The 15701-nt window shown below is 33.2% G+C and overlaps 1 protein-coding gene across 4 annotated transcripts in view; it reads right to left on the reverse strand.

Annotated features, from left to right (window-relative positions):
- Positions 1-15701, reverse strand: part of PLS1 (plastin 1) — a 95476-nt gene that overhangs the window by 3060 nt on the left and 76715 nt on the right. For all 4 annotated transcript variants that reach the window (XM_010952241.3, XM_045514692.2, XM_045514690.2 and 1 more), the window contains 4 exons: positions 11738-11816; positions 7897-8011; positions 2583-2716; positions 1989-2112 (listed from right to left, as the gene is read on the reverse strand). In XM_010952241.3, coding sequence (XP_010950543.1) covers positions 1989-2112; positions 2583-2716; positions 7897-8011; positions 11738-11816 — 452 coding nt within the window. The remainder of the gene's footprint in view (positions 1-1988; positions 2113-2582; positions 2717-7896; positions 8012-11737; positions 11817-15701) is intronic.

Here is a 15701-nt window from a genome sequence, read left to right on the forward strand (position 1 = left end):
TAATCCAGATCCGGTTTTTTGGCATCTTTTCTATTTCTGAAAAATTCTCACCCATGTTTTCTCCATGTGTAGTCTGCAGACCACTCATGTGAAAATCACCTGAGGTCCCTGTTAAAAGCACAAATTAATCCCTAAATTCAAAGTAATGAGTCAGATTATCTGTGGGTGGGGCTAAAAATCTACATTTTATAAGCTTTCTAGAAGCCTCTAATGTACACTGTTATACTTTCTATAATTAAAACAACATGCATGTCATTCTATAATAAATTTAAATTCTTTGGGCTTACTTTTCATATAATACTTCTATGGTGATTCAAAAACAGAAATGGCTTAATTGTGCTATATTTTGATTACGTCTTTACATATTTGTGAGGGTTTTTTTAAGTTCGGGGGAAACTGGGGTTTTTTTTTTTTCAGCTTTACTGAGTTAAAATTGACAAATAAAATTGTAAGATACTTAAAGTGTCCATCTTGATGATTTGCTGTACCTATAAAAGTCAAAAGATTCCTCCCATCTAGTAAATAACACATCCATCACTCTCACTTATGTGTATATATATATTCCACATGCTTGTTACTGTCCTCGTGTTCTCCATTCAAATCCCTTCTTCATCTCTGTGCTCAAATCAAATCCAATTTCCCCATCCACTCTTTGATCATTCAGTTGGAAATGATCAATTAGATTTATAATTATTAAATAATTTCTTATTCTGTATCTTTTCCTTTACCTAGAAATGTTAACTTAATAGTTAGACCTCAATAAATATTTATTATTTGCTTCTAAATATCTTCTCATTGTATTTACATTAATGATATATATGCTTATTGTTTTTTGCAAATTAATGTACAAATGCATATAATTTCAGTATAATGATTTTAAAGAGTAACTGCCAACTGGAAAATTTTATACATCCCTTTCCTGTTTTACATTTTAAGTTGTGTTTTTTATATCTAAAATATATAAAGACAAATCATGGACTAAAAATTCTTTTTTTTTTTAAGCAAGCAACAACAAAATCTCAATGTCATTAGTTCCTTCCAACATGGAAAAGAAAAAAACATTTGAACTAGAACTCAGGCAACAGCTCTGCCAACGTCCAGCTGTCCACTTTGGGGCTCAGTTTCTGGTAAAGAAGAAAAGACTAAATTGATCAGTTTCTGACATTTCTTCTGCTCTACAGTGTTGTCAAACAAATAGAGCAAAGGCAAAGAAGAAAATAAAGATGGGTAGATAACTCTTAGGAGAGCTTAGGGTTTCATCTGTTTGCACTCTTATTCTGCTAAAAAGAATACAAGTTGCTGGCTAATTTTTCACACATAATAAAATCACAAACACAAGGCTCACTGAATGAATGAGCACAAGCAGGCATGCTTATGTGTAGCTAGTATCAGCTTGCATGCAAAAGCAAAACACAATGGAAATGCATGACAATTAGTGGGTATGTATGTGCAGACTACATTTTGAGTGCTTTATGAATCATCCACAAATGCTCAGAAGTGAGTGTTAAGTGCAATTATGAAGCCAGATGACAAGAGTTTTTTTTTCCTACCAGTTTTCTCAATTGCCACTTGAATCGGTTTGGCTGGCTCTGTTATGCCTTGGAAATGATGTCAATACAATCTGAGACTGCTGCTAGGGAGCACAAAACATTATGGGTCCTATATAAACAATGGCTTTTTATCTTTCTTTTTCATCTGACAATTGGATTTTTGACTCTATTTCTTTTTTTAAGATTGGATTACTGGAGCCCAATAATATTACCCTTCATTTATACTCAATAGGATAACCAATCAAAAAAATAAAAAATTCAAACTAAATATTTCTGGTTTACACATGCCAAATAATTAGTATGTCTAAGCTCATCAGTTGTGGGTTTCTTAGATACAACATTGATATAATTCTAAACCTAAACCAATGTAATTCCCAATAAAAATTCCTTCCCAAACTTAATTTCTTGCCAAAAAATTTTTAAATAGCTTTTGATTACCTTGAAGCTGGAAATAAAAGTATTTTTCTGTGCACTTTTAAGAGTCTGATTGACCCATTCAATAATAATTGCATCATTTACTTTTTCACCCTCTCCAAGATCTGATAACACATTCAACGTGTACCTGTAACAGAAAAGATGCATACTGAAGACTGAAAGGGTTGAAATTTGCTCTTACATCATTTATATCAATATTTAGATAAATATTTAAGAAATATTTCAGTTCCAATAAATATTTCTCATTTTAGCCAGGCATTTGCACTTGGCTACATTCCAAAGTTACAAAGCTCATAATCAGAAACAAAAACTGCTATGGGGTATTAAAAAAAAAATTAAAACAACTCTCTACAGAGCAGTTTCTCAGAGACACTAATAAAACTATGTTTCTGGAGATTTACCTACTTTTAAAGTAAAGTATAATTTACAAAAAATATATTATCAAAAAACCAAATCATTTAAAAATTAATATATTTTGCATTGTATCTTTCTTCTGTGTTTACCATTCAAAAATAGCTAAAATTTTAGTGCAAATGACTTGTTGAAGGACACATTGAAGGACACAGACAGTGATGCCACAAACAGATCGGCCTTTACCTTCTCATCAGCTGCCATACCAACGCCAGAGTAAGTGTTGAGTTCCCTTCATTTAAGTCCTGCCCAGCAATGCCAACCAAGGAGAATTTGGCCTCATTCTTCCCAAGTTCCACTGCATAGTTACAGTTTTCAATCTATAAATAGTAAGTAGAAGCTTTAGTATAAAAACTATTTTTAAAGCATGTGTCCTGCATATGCCAGCCTAGTTCAGTCATCTGAAAAATAATTATGACGACACCGTAAATTTATGACAATTTCAGAATTTCATTTTGTAATAACCAGTGAAATTAAGGAGATAACTATTCCCATTTTATAGTTGAACATATCAAAGCACTGAGGGGTTAACCTACATAGAGAAACAACTGGCCAGAAAGTTTAAAGATGCTCTGTTAAAGTCTTGACTGTCCAAGATTACACAGCTTATGAGTGTCAAATCTGTGACTGAAAACCTAGGTTTTCTGCATTCCATCAATAGAGGTAATACATATTGTTTTGTCTAAATTTAAAGTTAAAGAATAGAGAAGAAATTGTCTCATTAAGAATCTAACTTCATCTCCAGTATTCTGTATTTGGATCTCACTCACCCTCTGAAATTCAGCTTTTAGCCAGTTTTCTTCAACAAAGGCTTAACCTTAATGTGCCAGCTGTATCCCTTGTTAGAACTCAGTCATGGTGACTTCATAATGCTTATGGGCAGTCATCTTCTTATACTTAGCATTTTACGTACTTTCTTTTGCCAAACATAGCATTAAGCTCCTTTAAAGGGCAAAAACTATAAAGTGTACAAATCTACATCATACTTTCCCCACCCCTAGCCCAGGACCCAGCACAGTGCCCTGCCTCCAGTAAGAATCTGATAAATGAACACCAAGTAAATTATTTATCTAGCTAACTACTTTTTTCTAGTGATTTAAGTACAATTAAAAAAATTTTTTATCTATCCTGGTCTCTGTAGAGGTTTACTATCTCCAGTCATCTAGTACTATAATTTTTTATCTCACAATACATACTTATATATTTTTTTTACCTTTCCCCCAGTGAAATTGGAAGATCTCATAATCTTATTTCATTACTAGTAAAAATGCTTATTAAATATTATTTAGAATAAAGTAAACATTTAGTTAAGAAAAATTATAAATTCGTGTCTCCTGATTTTTCTTCCCAAGTTAGTTAAAGCTTCATTACAAAACAATTAAACTTGAAATACAAAGATACACTTTTTTGTAAGAATAAGAAAATATTCCTAGGAAAGGTAAGAAAATATTCCTAGGAAAGGTGAGAAAAAGACTACACAATAACAATTTATACAAATTAATGGGTACTATTCTTTAAAAAGGAGAATCCAAATTCCCAAAGGTCAACTTGTTACAAATAAAAATGCAAGAAGATACTTTGAACCTGCTGTAATACCTGCCTGGTTCCCTTAATAAGTTAAATGAAATTTTTGATATGTATTCATTTTTTTTAAATGCATGGAGATAATATTCCAAAATTCTTTCTCTTTCCTAGCAGTCATTTTATAGATTTAGCCTTTCAAAAGAAATATATGTTATAGAAATGCACATAATTTAAAAAGTAGATAGACCCCTCATTTATGGAAAATAGCATCAGAGCTCTGATTATGTAACAGTGTGAACAGGAGAGAGAAATCCAGCATGTTTTCCACTGGCACTCATTTCAGTGAAGGGCCATCTGTTTTATGGTTAGTTTAACCAAAATTCCTGAGGGTGAATAATGGGGAGAAAGGAGCTGAGGGTTACTGGTCTAGAGGGCTAAGATGTGGATGTGACCAGCAGTGAAAGAGAAAGTGGAAATGGATGCTGGTCTAAGGCAAAACATGTATTCTACTTTTTAAAGGTTTTTGGCAAAACACTTCTAAGATCTGGAGAGGTACCAAACTAGAGAAGAAGAAAAAATTAGGTTCTTAGAGGTAAGCCATGTTTATGGTAGTACTTAACATTCTAAACAAGGATCCACTCCCTGAGGATGTAAATATAGAAATTTAAGAGCATCAGGCTGAGAACTGAGCCTTGGAAATTGCTGGGCTAAAAAAGTTGAAGACCCTGTGAAAGGTAAGAATGAATACAAAGCAAGAAGTTGGAGAGTGCCATCTCAAAGAATTAATAGAAGAAATTATTACCAAGCACTTCAAATGCTTTGGACAAAAGTGAAGCTTAGATCATTTGGCAAATGAGAAAAAAAATTACATAATGGAATACGGGGTTTCAAGTGAAAAGAAATACTGATGAGATAGTGAAGAAAGACTATTCAAGTGGTGCAGCTTTTATCAACTTCACAAATGAAGCAAAGTGAGGTCTGCTGACAAATGCCTAAAGTCTGTAAAATAAGTCCTGGAATGGATACTGTGTCATGAAAGTACTGCTTCTTTATTTTTTCAATACTGTGAACTTATTTCAGACCTTGTGTTTCATTCTATAAATAGCTAGTATTTATTGAGAGGAAGCATTCTACATGTGATTTATTTGAGATGTCTTATAATTAACATTAAAAATTCCAGGTATAATGAATGAGTGGTTCAATTCTGTTTTCCTGTTATATTTGGCTTTAAAAACTTATGTGAAATTGGTTAGCAAAATTTCCTGAATTCTACTCCCATGAGAATTATAGGCAAATCAAATAAAATTTAAAATGTAGACAGTCCAACCACTAGAAATACTGAACACTATTAATATATATAAACCTCTTATAATTACATTATCCATTTAATTACTTTTACTACTGTGTCTTTCCTTTTTGTCTTTTAAAAAATAGGATTTTAAAAAAATTACAAAGTCTATAAATACTCATTCACTCTAGAGATCTGGAGGAAGAAGCCCTTTTTGAATGCATGTCTGTATGTATGTACTTTACACAAATTAGATTCATATGTATATACGTAATTTTGTATCCTACTCATTTCCATGTCATTATTACTAAAACACTGTTTTTAATGGTATACTTTACTTCATTTTATGGGTGTATCCTAATTTATTAACTCTTTATTGAACAGTTGTTTTCTTCTTTTTTTTTTTCTCTATAAACATTGCTATGATAAGCACTTTGGCAAACAGCTTCTTGTCTTTCTGATTATTTCATCAGGATATAAGTGAAATTATTAAGTCAAAGGACTTTTTGAAGATTATGGATATGTATTACCAAAATGATTCAAGAAAGGTTGTACAGATGAACACTTCCTGGGACACTAGATGCAGTACAATCCAATTGCTTCAAATTGCTTATTTTAAATTGGATTTCTTTATTGTGGGTGAAAAGTTTTTCGTGTGTGTATTATCCATCATTATTTCTTTCTCTGTGAGTTGTTCACTCATGTTATCCACTTGCCCACTTTGTTATTACAATTTTAGTAATGACAATTGAGTTGCAGTAATTGATTCCTATGAACTATTTATATGTTAAGATGTTAACCATCTGCTGTATTTGTTGCAAATATGTGTCCAAGTTTACTGGCTTTGTTTGCTTTTTAATTTTATGGTGTTTATTTTTAAATACAGAAATTTTAAATTTATATGTAATGTACTGTATCAATTTTTTCCACTGTAACTTCTTTATCATTCTAAGAGTAGATAATCATTCACTTCTATTTTCTTAATGTTTTATTTATTTCATTTAACCCTTTAAGTCTTTACTTTTATTCCACTGGAATTTACTTTGGTCGATGCTATATGGTGAAGATTACTTTTTTCCCTAACAAGATAGTTAACCAGTTGTCCTGGCATCATTTTTTGGATGATACTTCCTTTCTCTATTGAATTTAGTAAGCACCTTGCCATTTATTAAGTTCTTATATTTTAGTATAGGTTCTGGGCTACTCCATTCCATTCCATTCTTACATATGTATTAAACTATTTCAATTATTTTAGCTTTATAATAAGCTTTTATATATTTTCTAACAACTCCTCCCTCAATATTCTCAGAAAATGTTCTTGATGATTTAGGCCTATTTCTTTCCTTTTCCAATGAACTTTAGAATCACTTTATAAATCCCATCCCCAACACATACATATACATGCCCACATATACACAAAAGGAGACATTATATTGCTAACTGAAAGTATTTTCCACCTATAAGCTAAGTTGCAAAAATTTAATGTCTTTATAATATTTAGTCTTTCTATCCAGGAATATGGTTGTATTTCCATGTATTCCATTAGAGATAGTTTTTAAGTCAAGAGACTGCAGGTTAATTTCGTAACAGTCATACTGATATTACAGCAATTTGTGTCCATTAATTTGTATTATATATTTAAATTATTCACATCATTTTAAATGAAAGGATGAAGTTAAATGAAAGGATAAAAATTTAAAAGTCATACATACTTTTACTTTAGAAAGCAAATGAACCTTATACAGAAGGTAGAAAGGAAAAGCTGAATATTAAAGCGCCAATTCAACAGAACAAGCACAAACACCACCACCACCACAGATCCATTACTGGAGGAAAAACACTGGAGACAACACTTTCTTTACCATTCATCTGCCAGATATTCTCCCACCAACTGTGATCAAGTCACTGCCCTGCTCAAAAATGTTCAATGGCTTCCCATCGCTTACAGTTTAAAACCCAAACTCCTTAATCTGACATTCAGGCTCTCAACAGCTGGCTCCAACCAAGATGTTAAGCATTCATACTCACTTCTTACTATCAGAATCCCCTGCTATAGCCCAACTACTCTTCCTAATCCTCAGCCCCTTCTCCAGTCTCCTACTGACAAAATTCGACCCATTTCTCAGAGTATAACTCAAAAATCCACTTCCTGCATCAAGTCTCTTTTGGTAAGTGCAGCCTATGGCTTTTTCTTCCTTTGAACTCAGGATATTCACTTTTGCATACAGAGTGTATTATAGTTATTTGCACACGTATCTTATCATTTCTGGGTTTCGTAAGGACCAGCTCCATGCCTGTACTATTTTATATTTTGCATTGCACTCTACGGGTCATAGGTAATCAATAAATATCTGTTGAAAAATATTAATGAATAACCAGTAAAGATCTGGCAAGTTCTGGCGATTATAAAATAGGAATTCATTTAAGATGCATCTCAAAGAACATTAAGTACTACAACTCGCTAAACATAAAAACATTTATATAAAGTGTCTGACTGGGAGGACTGCCTTTATCTTTCCAAACATTTATTTAAGCTCACTGGTAAAAAGGCTTTATTAAGCTTAACACATTTTGGTTTGAATCATAATTGTGGGGACAGACCACGCTTTAATAAGCTTTACGAAACTCTAAATTCTCTGTTTTATATCAAAACAATAACAACATATCCATGGCCATTAGTTCATTCACCTTCTTCATGTTCCCTCCAAGAGCAGGATAAGGAGGTCTGTTGACATGGCTCCAGTTGACTGGCACGCGGATCATTTCGTAGAGCTGAAAGATGACTAGAGCATCTGCAAGGTCACTAGACAGGAGGAAAGAAAATGAAGAAGGAGGAAATGCTGGTACTATCTGATTTTATTAAGCACACCGGAGATGGGCTGATGTCTTTAAAAATACTACCAGGTCATTTAATGTTTAAAGAGTCATAGTCAGAACTAATCATTTGACCCAGAACTTCTAATCTAGAAATTAGTCCAGGTTTTTTTTAAATAAATATTTACAAAACTATATGTACAAGGACATTCACTGCCACAGTATTTACAAACTTGGAAACAATTTAAATGCCTGGCACTAGAGGCTGTTAAATAAACTATCCATAGCATGGACTCCTGGGCCACCATAAGACATAATAAGGTAGATCTCTATGTACTGACATGAAAAGCTTTACATGACACATTATGTTTAAAAAAGCAAGTGGCAGAATACTGCATACAGTTTATTCTTTATCAAAAATATTTTCAAAATTCATATTTAAATACCTCTGTGTGCTATGGGCTGTAAATAGCAATTTTACCTCTGGGCAGGAAAAAAAAAAGGAATATGGCAGGGGTAGGAAGGGATTATCATGTTTTACTTTGTTCTACATACTTACTTCCTGAAGCTTGTACAGTGAGAATCAGTTCCTGAATCACTTATGGATTATGACTTTTAAAACTTAAAAAAAAATTACATAAAAATCACAACAGCTACTCAGTAGGAAGCTGTTCATGTTAAGTAGTGGAGGTTATGAGGAAGGAATTTATGGGCAAGTAGGAGTTCTTGTGAAGTAAGAACACTACTTCTTTGGATTCAGGAAAACATGTCCTCCTGAGGCGCTCAAGGTATGTCTACTGAGTATGTTTTCAATTCTATATGCCACGGACATAAAGCAGCAGCAACTCATTTTTAAACTGCTAGCTCAGTGATGAATTACGTGGCTTTTATCTCCCAACAGCTTACTCACTGAGTTATGTTTTGCTAATGGTTCATAGGAAAGTTACTTTGCATCTCTGAGCACACACCATATGGCCATGAAGGGGGCTGGGCCCTGTGCTGAGTGATGGAGGGAGAAAGTCTATTATGAAGGAAATCAAGAGCTAAGTTATCTATAAGCACATGGAGAATTTTGTATGAAAAATCACTGAAGTAGCTGTATAGGTTCTGGAGTCTCATCTCTTTTATGAATTTTTCTTTTTACTTAAAAGGAATTCATTCTTATTTGTATGTAGTATGGTGTTATTAGTCATTGTTTGCGAATAAGGAAACTGAGGCCCAGAACTGAAATGATTTTCAGAGAATTCAAGATGTGTTCCAGAACCAGCTTGTCATAGAAAAAAATCTAGGACTAGTAGTTCTTAAAACATATTTAATAACTTGTTGAGAGGAGAGAATTTTCAGTTAAAATCAATCTATTCTAGTGCTTTGCTTTGGTTTGGGTTTGGTTTGGTATCTGTAGGTGGGGAGAGAAAATCACTTACAGGTGGGTTTAGGAATATAAACACACAAACACATACTTCTGGTGCCAACTAGACCTCTGGCTACTGTTTTTCTATATTCCGATGGTTCTTTTTAAGGTGATGTTACTTTTGAGAATCTTCTGAATTCCCTTTGCCTCTCAAAAAATTACATATGCCCAGAAGCCCTGTGCTGGCAGCTCAGAATCTGTATAACTATAAACAATCTTTAGCTTAAAAGTTTGGTCAATTCTTCTCCACCGTCAACCACAGAGAACTCTAGTGTTCCTGGCATTTATGAAGTTACCATGAAGTTTCAACAAATCTTAATCCCCTGGTCTTATATTTTACTTCTTAATTAAAAAAAGAAAATAAATGCTCATTGTAAAACAAAAAACATATTTAAGTTACTAAGATTAAAAATAAAAGTCTCATTACCCTCCTTTCCAGGTTGTATACAGTTTGGGATTCATCCCTCCAGATTTTTAAAATATTCATATACAAATATATATAGACTCAATTTTAAAATAAAAATGAGATCATAGTAGTCCTATTATTATTTTTGTCTCAATTATATATTACAAACATTCTTTCAGATTAGTCCCTAAAGATCTAACCCCTCTTTTCCCTCCAGCATTTGAGTCCTTTACTTCCCTGCTACTGTAGCAGAAGTTCCAGTCTAAATGACATAAACTTACTCTTGTCATCTGGCTGGAATTTACACACTCCTGTTAAAAATTTTATCAAATTCAAGTCTATCACATCAAAGCTAGTTACCACAGTAAGGCAATACTGGTTTTAAAGACTATTTTGAATATACACCAAGAAGCAGAAATTAGTGCATCATAAATCCTCAGTTAGCCAATGAACTTGGTCTTTTATGGCACTTATCTGCAGCTCATAGTGAAATAATAATTTAGTGTTCATTAAGGAATTTCTTTGGTGTGTAAATTATTAATAGGTTTAGTTAATTACACCTTTTTCCTAAAAATATATACAATTAGCTCAAGTTGAGTTCTTCTGCATTTTTTAAGGCATGCTGGTAGATCCTATAATAAAGAGAGAAAGGAGGTTTCCTCTCATCTGCACCTAGAAAGACACATTGTTAACACTACCAGAGAGCACAGGAAATGATTTGGTAAAGTATTTTCTCGGTCCTACCAATGTTGACAATGTGTTGTCATTTTTAAAAAAGAAAGAATAAAATAAATTACAAGTACTCAGGGAAACCAAGTTATTTCTACAAATTAGAAAAAATATGCAGAACAAATTGTGGGACAATTGAAGTTTCTGGCAAAAATAAATAGGATGTGAATTATAATGAAAAATACTGATAAAATGATAAGAGCAATTTATAAAATATTGTTCTAATCTGTTGAAGTAGAAATTATTATTTTCTTGATTAGTAATTATAAAAAAGCAAGATGGATTATCTTTACTAAAGTTTTTTTAGATCATCAAAAATTATAACTAATATTATCACAGTCCTACCTTTTTAAATAATACTCTTTTTCCCCCTTTGGGCAGTTGATGGGCAACTTAACCTTATGGTGCTGTGGCTTAGATTTTTATTATTTATTTATTTATTTATTTATTTTTGTTTATTTATTTTTTGTATACATATTTTGTTGTTGTTGTTGAAGTATAGTCAGTTTAAAATGCTGTATCAATTTCTGGTGTACACCATAATGCTTCAGTCATACATGAACATACATATATTTGTTTTCATATTCTTTTTCACCATAAGTAACTACAAGATATTGAATATAGTTCCCTATGCTATACAGTATGAACTTGTTGTTTATCTATTATATATATATATATTAGTTAGTATCTGCAACTCTCAAACTCTAAATTTATCCCTTCCCACCTGCTTCCCCCTACCAGTAACCATAAGTTTGTTTTCTATGTCTGTGAGTCTGTTTCTGTTTTGTAAATAAGTCGTTTGTCTTTTTTTTAAATTCCACCTGTAAATGATACCATATGGTATTTTTCTTTCTCTGTCTGACTTACATCATTTACAGTGACAATCTCCAGGTCTATCCATGTTGCTGCAAATGGCATTATTTTATTATTTTTATGGCTGAGTAGTATTCCATTGTATAAATATACCACAACTTCTTTATTGAGTTATCTATCGATGGACAAATACTTTTCTTTTAAAATCCACTGTATGGCTAATTCCCATTATTCTGAAACTCTAAATGACGGCTAAAATTCTTGAGATTTTTAGAAAATGTTCTCATGTAAACATACGTACAGTTTGAAACAAAGTTGGACCCTGGCCATAAAGCTGAAACACATAAAATATTTACCTGTACAAATGATTAATATATGGGTTGACTCCCAAGGAATTCATCCAGTTCCGAAATGTCCTCTCTTCCTTGCTCTCTCCTAGAGTAGAAATAAGTTCACACTGATGATTCAGGACAAAAGGAATCAAGAACTATATTTTAAGCCATTCTGACAGGTATAGACTGGCCATACATACCGTGGATCCTGTGATACTATATATAGTCTTTTTAGGGGGGAAAAAAACTTCTTATTGCCAAAGTCCTTTTTCTCCCTGTCTAGAAAGCCTCCATTTGCTTTCTAAATTTCTCCATCTAGAATCCCTTACTTGATGCCTGTTAATTACTGAGCCATGGGGTTTCTCTGTTCAGAAAAGTAACAGATAAACTTCTTTAAGAGTCATATCTGCATATGATTCTATGCAAAAGGACTGGCTAAAAATCAATAAAGCACAGTCTTTTAGCAGTCAGAGTAGCATTAGCACATTAAACAGAAATAGAAAAGTGGTACCTTTCCCAATGCAGTGTCTCTAAATTTGTACAGATGATGATTTTACACAGGAAAGTTTCTGAGCACACAAACCTACATTTTAATGATGCCAAACAGCAATGAAGGGGAGAAGGGATTACAGGTAACATAAAAACAAGCAATGAGGGGACATAACTATTTTACAGGCTTCCTGAGTTATTTTAGATGGTCACTACTGAAAATACATACAGGGCACGGCCCCCATACAGAGTGTTATGAAAAAGACACATTTCATCATAGTAAGTCACCAGACCTCAAAGATCACCTCAAGGAGAAACTATTGCAGGCACTATTATTTAACCTGTGGTACCCACCCTTCCCAAGCATTCCCTTCATAGCTGTGCTCATCCCATCTATAAGGACAACGTGGCTATCGTGTGCTGCCAAGTGGGCAGAGAGAGATGTGGGCTCTCTTTGCCACGACTGCTTTCCAGTCATCCCTTGGCCTGCAGATAGTCCTAAGTGACTCTCTGTAATATTATTATTTGTTTTTCAGCAAAGTTAGGAGTGGAATGGCCTTGCCCATATCTAATCACCATACTCTTGAAAAATTGAAACATTTATACCTCATCACTTCTAGGCCACTGCAAAGGCCAGGTCACTGTCTAGACTTTAGCTTATGTGGGATCCCCAGGGTAATTTGGCACATAAATCTGTAAACCACCTGAGCTCCAGGGGTCCATTCCCATGGAGCCATCCCTCAGTCATCTTCAGACTGAGTGCCACAGATAGTGTCAACCTGCACGCCCAGAACAGAAATCCAAACCTTGTAAAACCTGAAAGATTCGGTTTTTTGTGCCAACTGTTCAGGAAATAATCTGCCCACTGTGTTTTCATGTGGTTTTCAATGCCATTACTGAAAGGCTTTCTCAGAATCTGCTTTAATTCTTGCTCTATTCAATTATATATCCATATAATTTCTTGCTTAAATTTTGCTCCCTCTGGTCCGCATAAAAGCTAACTGACCAGTCTGTTGTATCTGCTCCTACCATTTTATAATATATAACTGATATGAGAAACTTTTTGAAAAGAACAAGATAAACTCCTGGAACCCATGTTTGCCTTGTTTTAGGAGTTATTAAATAGGTGCAAATTAAACATCTGAACTTTCCTGGAAGTGACAAAAATATAACCATACTATGATCAAAAGCTCGATGCATGTGACTTGGGTTTACCTTTTAGTTGTTTCTCTATTATATAATTTTCTTCTAGTAATTAGAGAATTTTTACATTATTTCTATCTAGGAAAATCCAAATTCTGTTTTAAAATTACAAACGTTGATAATGTAACAACAGTTTAACTTTTACTTAAAATAATATCCAATTTCTGCTGAAACTGATGATATATGAATAGTATTTTAAAAGACACTAAACCTGTATTTTGATTGAGTTCTGAAACTATTATAAACTTCAGCATTTTGTATTTCTTCCTGTTGTTCTAAACTAATTATATCATTAATTTTTGACACCTGGAAAGTAAAATAGATTTCATAAGTGAGCATTTATTTATCTAATACCGTTTCAAGTTGTCTTGGTAAATAAATGCTCAAAGCCAGAAGCACTATGCATTTGTGCAAAAGCCATGGTAAAGCATTATAAAAACATATGTATTCCAGATTGGAAATGTCTGGATGTCAGACAACTAAAGCAATCTTAGAAGTAAACTCTTAATTGCTGATATAAAGAGAGAAAGAACTATAAAACATTTTCATTTTGGGGGCCAAACTGATACTGCAATTGATAAAAGTTTCAGAAAGAATGGCAAATATATTAAAAGTAGGCTACCAAGAAGAAATAAAAGGAATTAATGTATACTGAACACTCACTACACGTGCTAAGCGATGTGCTAAATGTTTTCCTCTTCCCCACCTGACCATCCATCAGTAAGCACATACTGTATGCTAAACTCATTCGTTCATGAAAGGTCATTTTAATTTGCTCTGTAATTTTTCAGAGTAAGTATTATAAGTCCTGTTTTATATATGAGAAAACCAAGACTCCCAAAGGTCACTCAGTTACTAAATGATGGCATCATGATTTGGACAAAGTCTAATTCCATGGCCTATGTATTTTCTATCACCACAAATGAATTCTGAGATGGTCTCCCTATACGTAGCCCACATGTTTGGCTCAATTTAATATGAAGATTTAATATTTAATTGGGCTTTTAATTTTCTTTAATTCTATACAGATAAAATTCTTTGCCAGTGAGGACATACTAATATATGAATATAGGATGTGATAAAATCAAGCTTCAAATTTCATAAGGATCTACAAAAACAAATCTACAGAGGAAAAAACTCCAATGACAGTCAAAGTAAAATTCACTTTTGGCAGATGTATCAGGACATACATATGTTCTAAATAAAGATAATTGATAAATATTTCCCACAGTACCTTTTATACAAATAAAGTAAATACTAATGGAAATATTTAGCAATCCTATTCACACTGAAAAATTCCAAAAGCATGCTAAACACTAGCAAAAGAATTCAAACGTGACAAATAGGAGAGCGAGCAAGTTGGAAAAGATATCTAGCAAGAATTCAGTGACTATAAAAAGCAGGTCATTTTTAATATGCCACTCTAAACAATGCCTTCTACCGTAAGACACAGGGATTTTGAAATTTTCCAGGCTGATAAAAACCTAGCAGTTTTTTTTTTAATTTAATTTTTTAAAAGTTCCAATCTCTCACCCTAAATTTCTTTGCTGAAAAACCAACATTTTTTTAAAATCTATCTTATAGTTATAAAGTGACAAGGACCTTGGAACTGTGGTTGTGGCTGTCAAGGAGAAAATGATGATGAAACTGATTGCTCACTCTGTCTCACTGGGGAAGGGAGTAAGGTGGGTGATGTGAGAAGGAACATGCAGTATCAAGTTCTCCCCACCAAGAATAATCCCCACCTGAGGACTGTCCTCTCCAAACCAAGGTGACTAACGAGAATATGTTAGGAGTGGCCCCTGCCTCTGACAACTGCCACCAGTTTTTACTTTTAGTTCTGATACTAATGTGGGTTTTGGTATGGATGTGAGGGAGAGTGTGAGAATAGAAGAAAAGGAGGAGTCAGACAAGGAGAAAGGACTACATATTGAGGATGTTTTTGTCATTATGACAATTTCATATATCGTAAGCTTCGATGACATTTACTAAATGTAACATGGCTAAATAATACAGAATGATCTATGTTATAGAACCTAATAGATACTTTCAGAGATTACTTGTGATAAAAGGTAAGTTTGTTTATGCACAGCAGAGGGATAAAGGTTTTACATCAAATCATGGAATCCAATTGTCAAAACTGATTTCTAATGTGTTTACAGCTACAATATCCCATCATTATAGAAGGCAAATTAGGCAGAGGGTTTATATAATCAAGTCTTGCCCTGATATTCTAATTAAGTTTTATTTGTTTCTTGCTTTGTCATCATTCATTCTTTAGGCATATTAAGACAGA

This window comes from Camelus bactrianus, chromosome 1 (assembly GCF_048773025.1).
Source record: "Camelus bactrianus isolate YW-2024 breed Bactrian camel chromosome 1, ASM4877302v1, whole genome shotgun sequence".
NCBI classification, from domain to species: Eukaryota; Metazoa; Chordata; class Mammalia; order Artiodactyla; family Camelidae; genus Camelus; species Camelus bactrianus.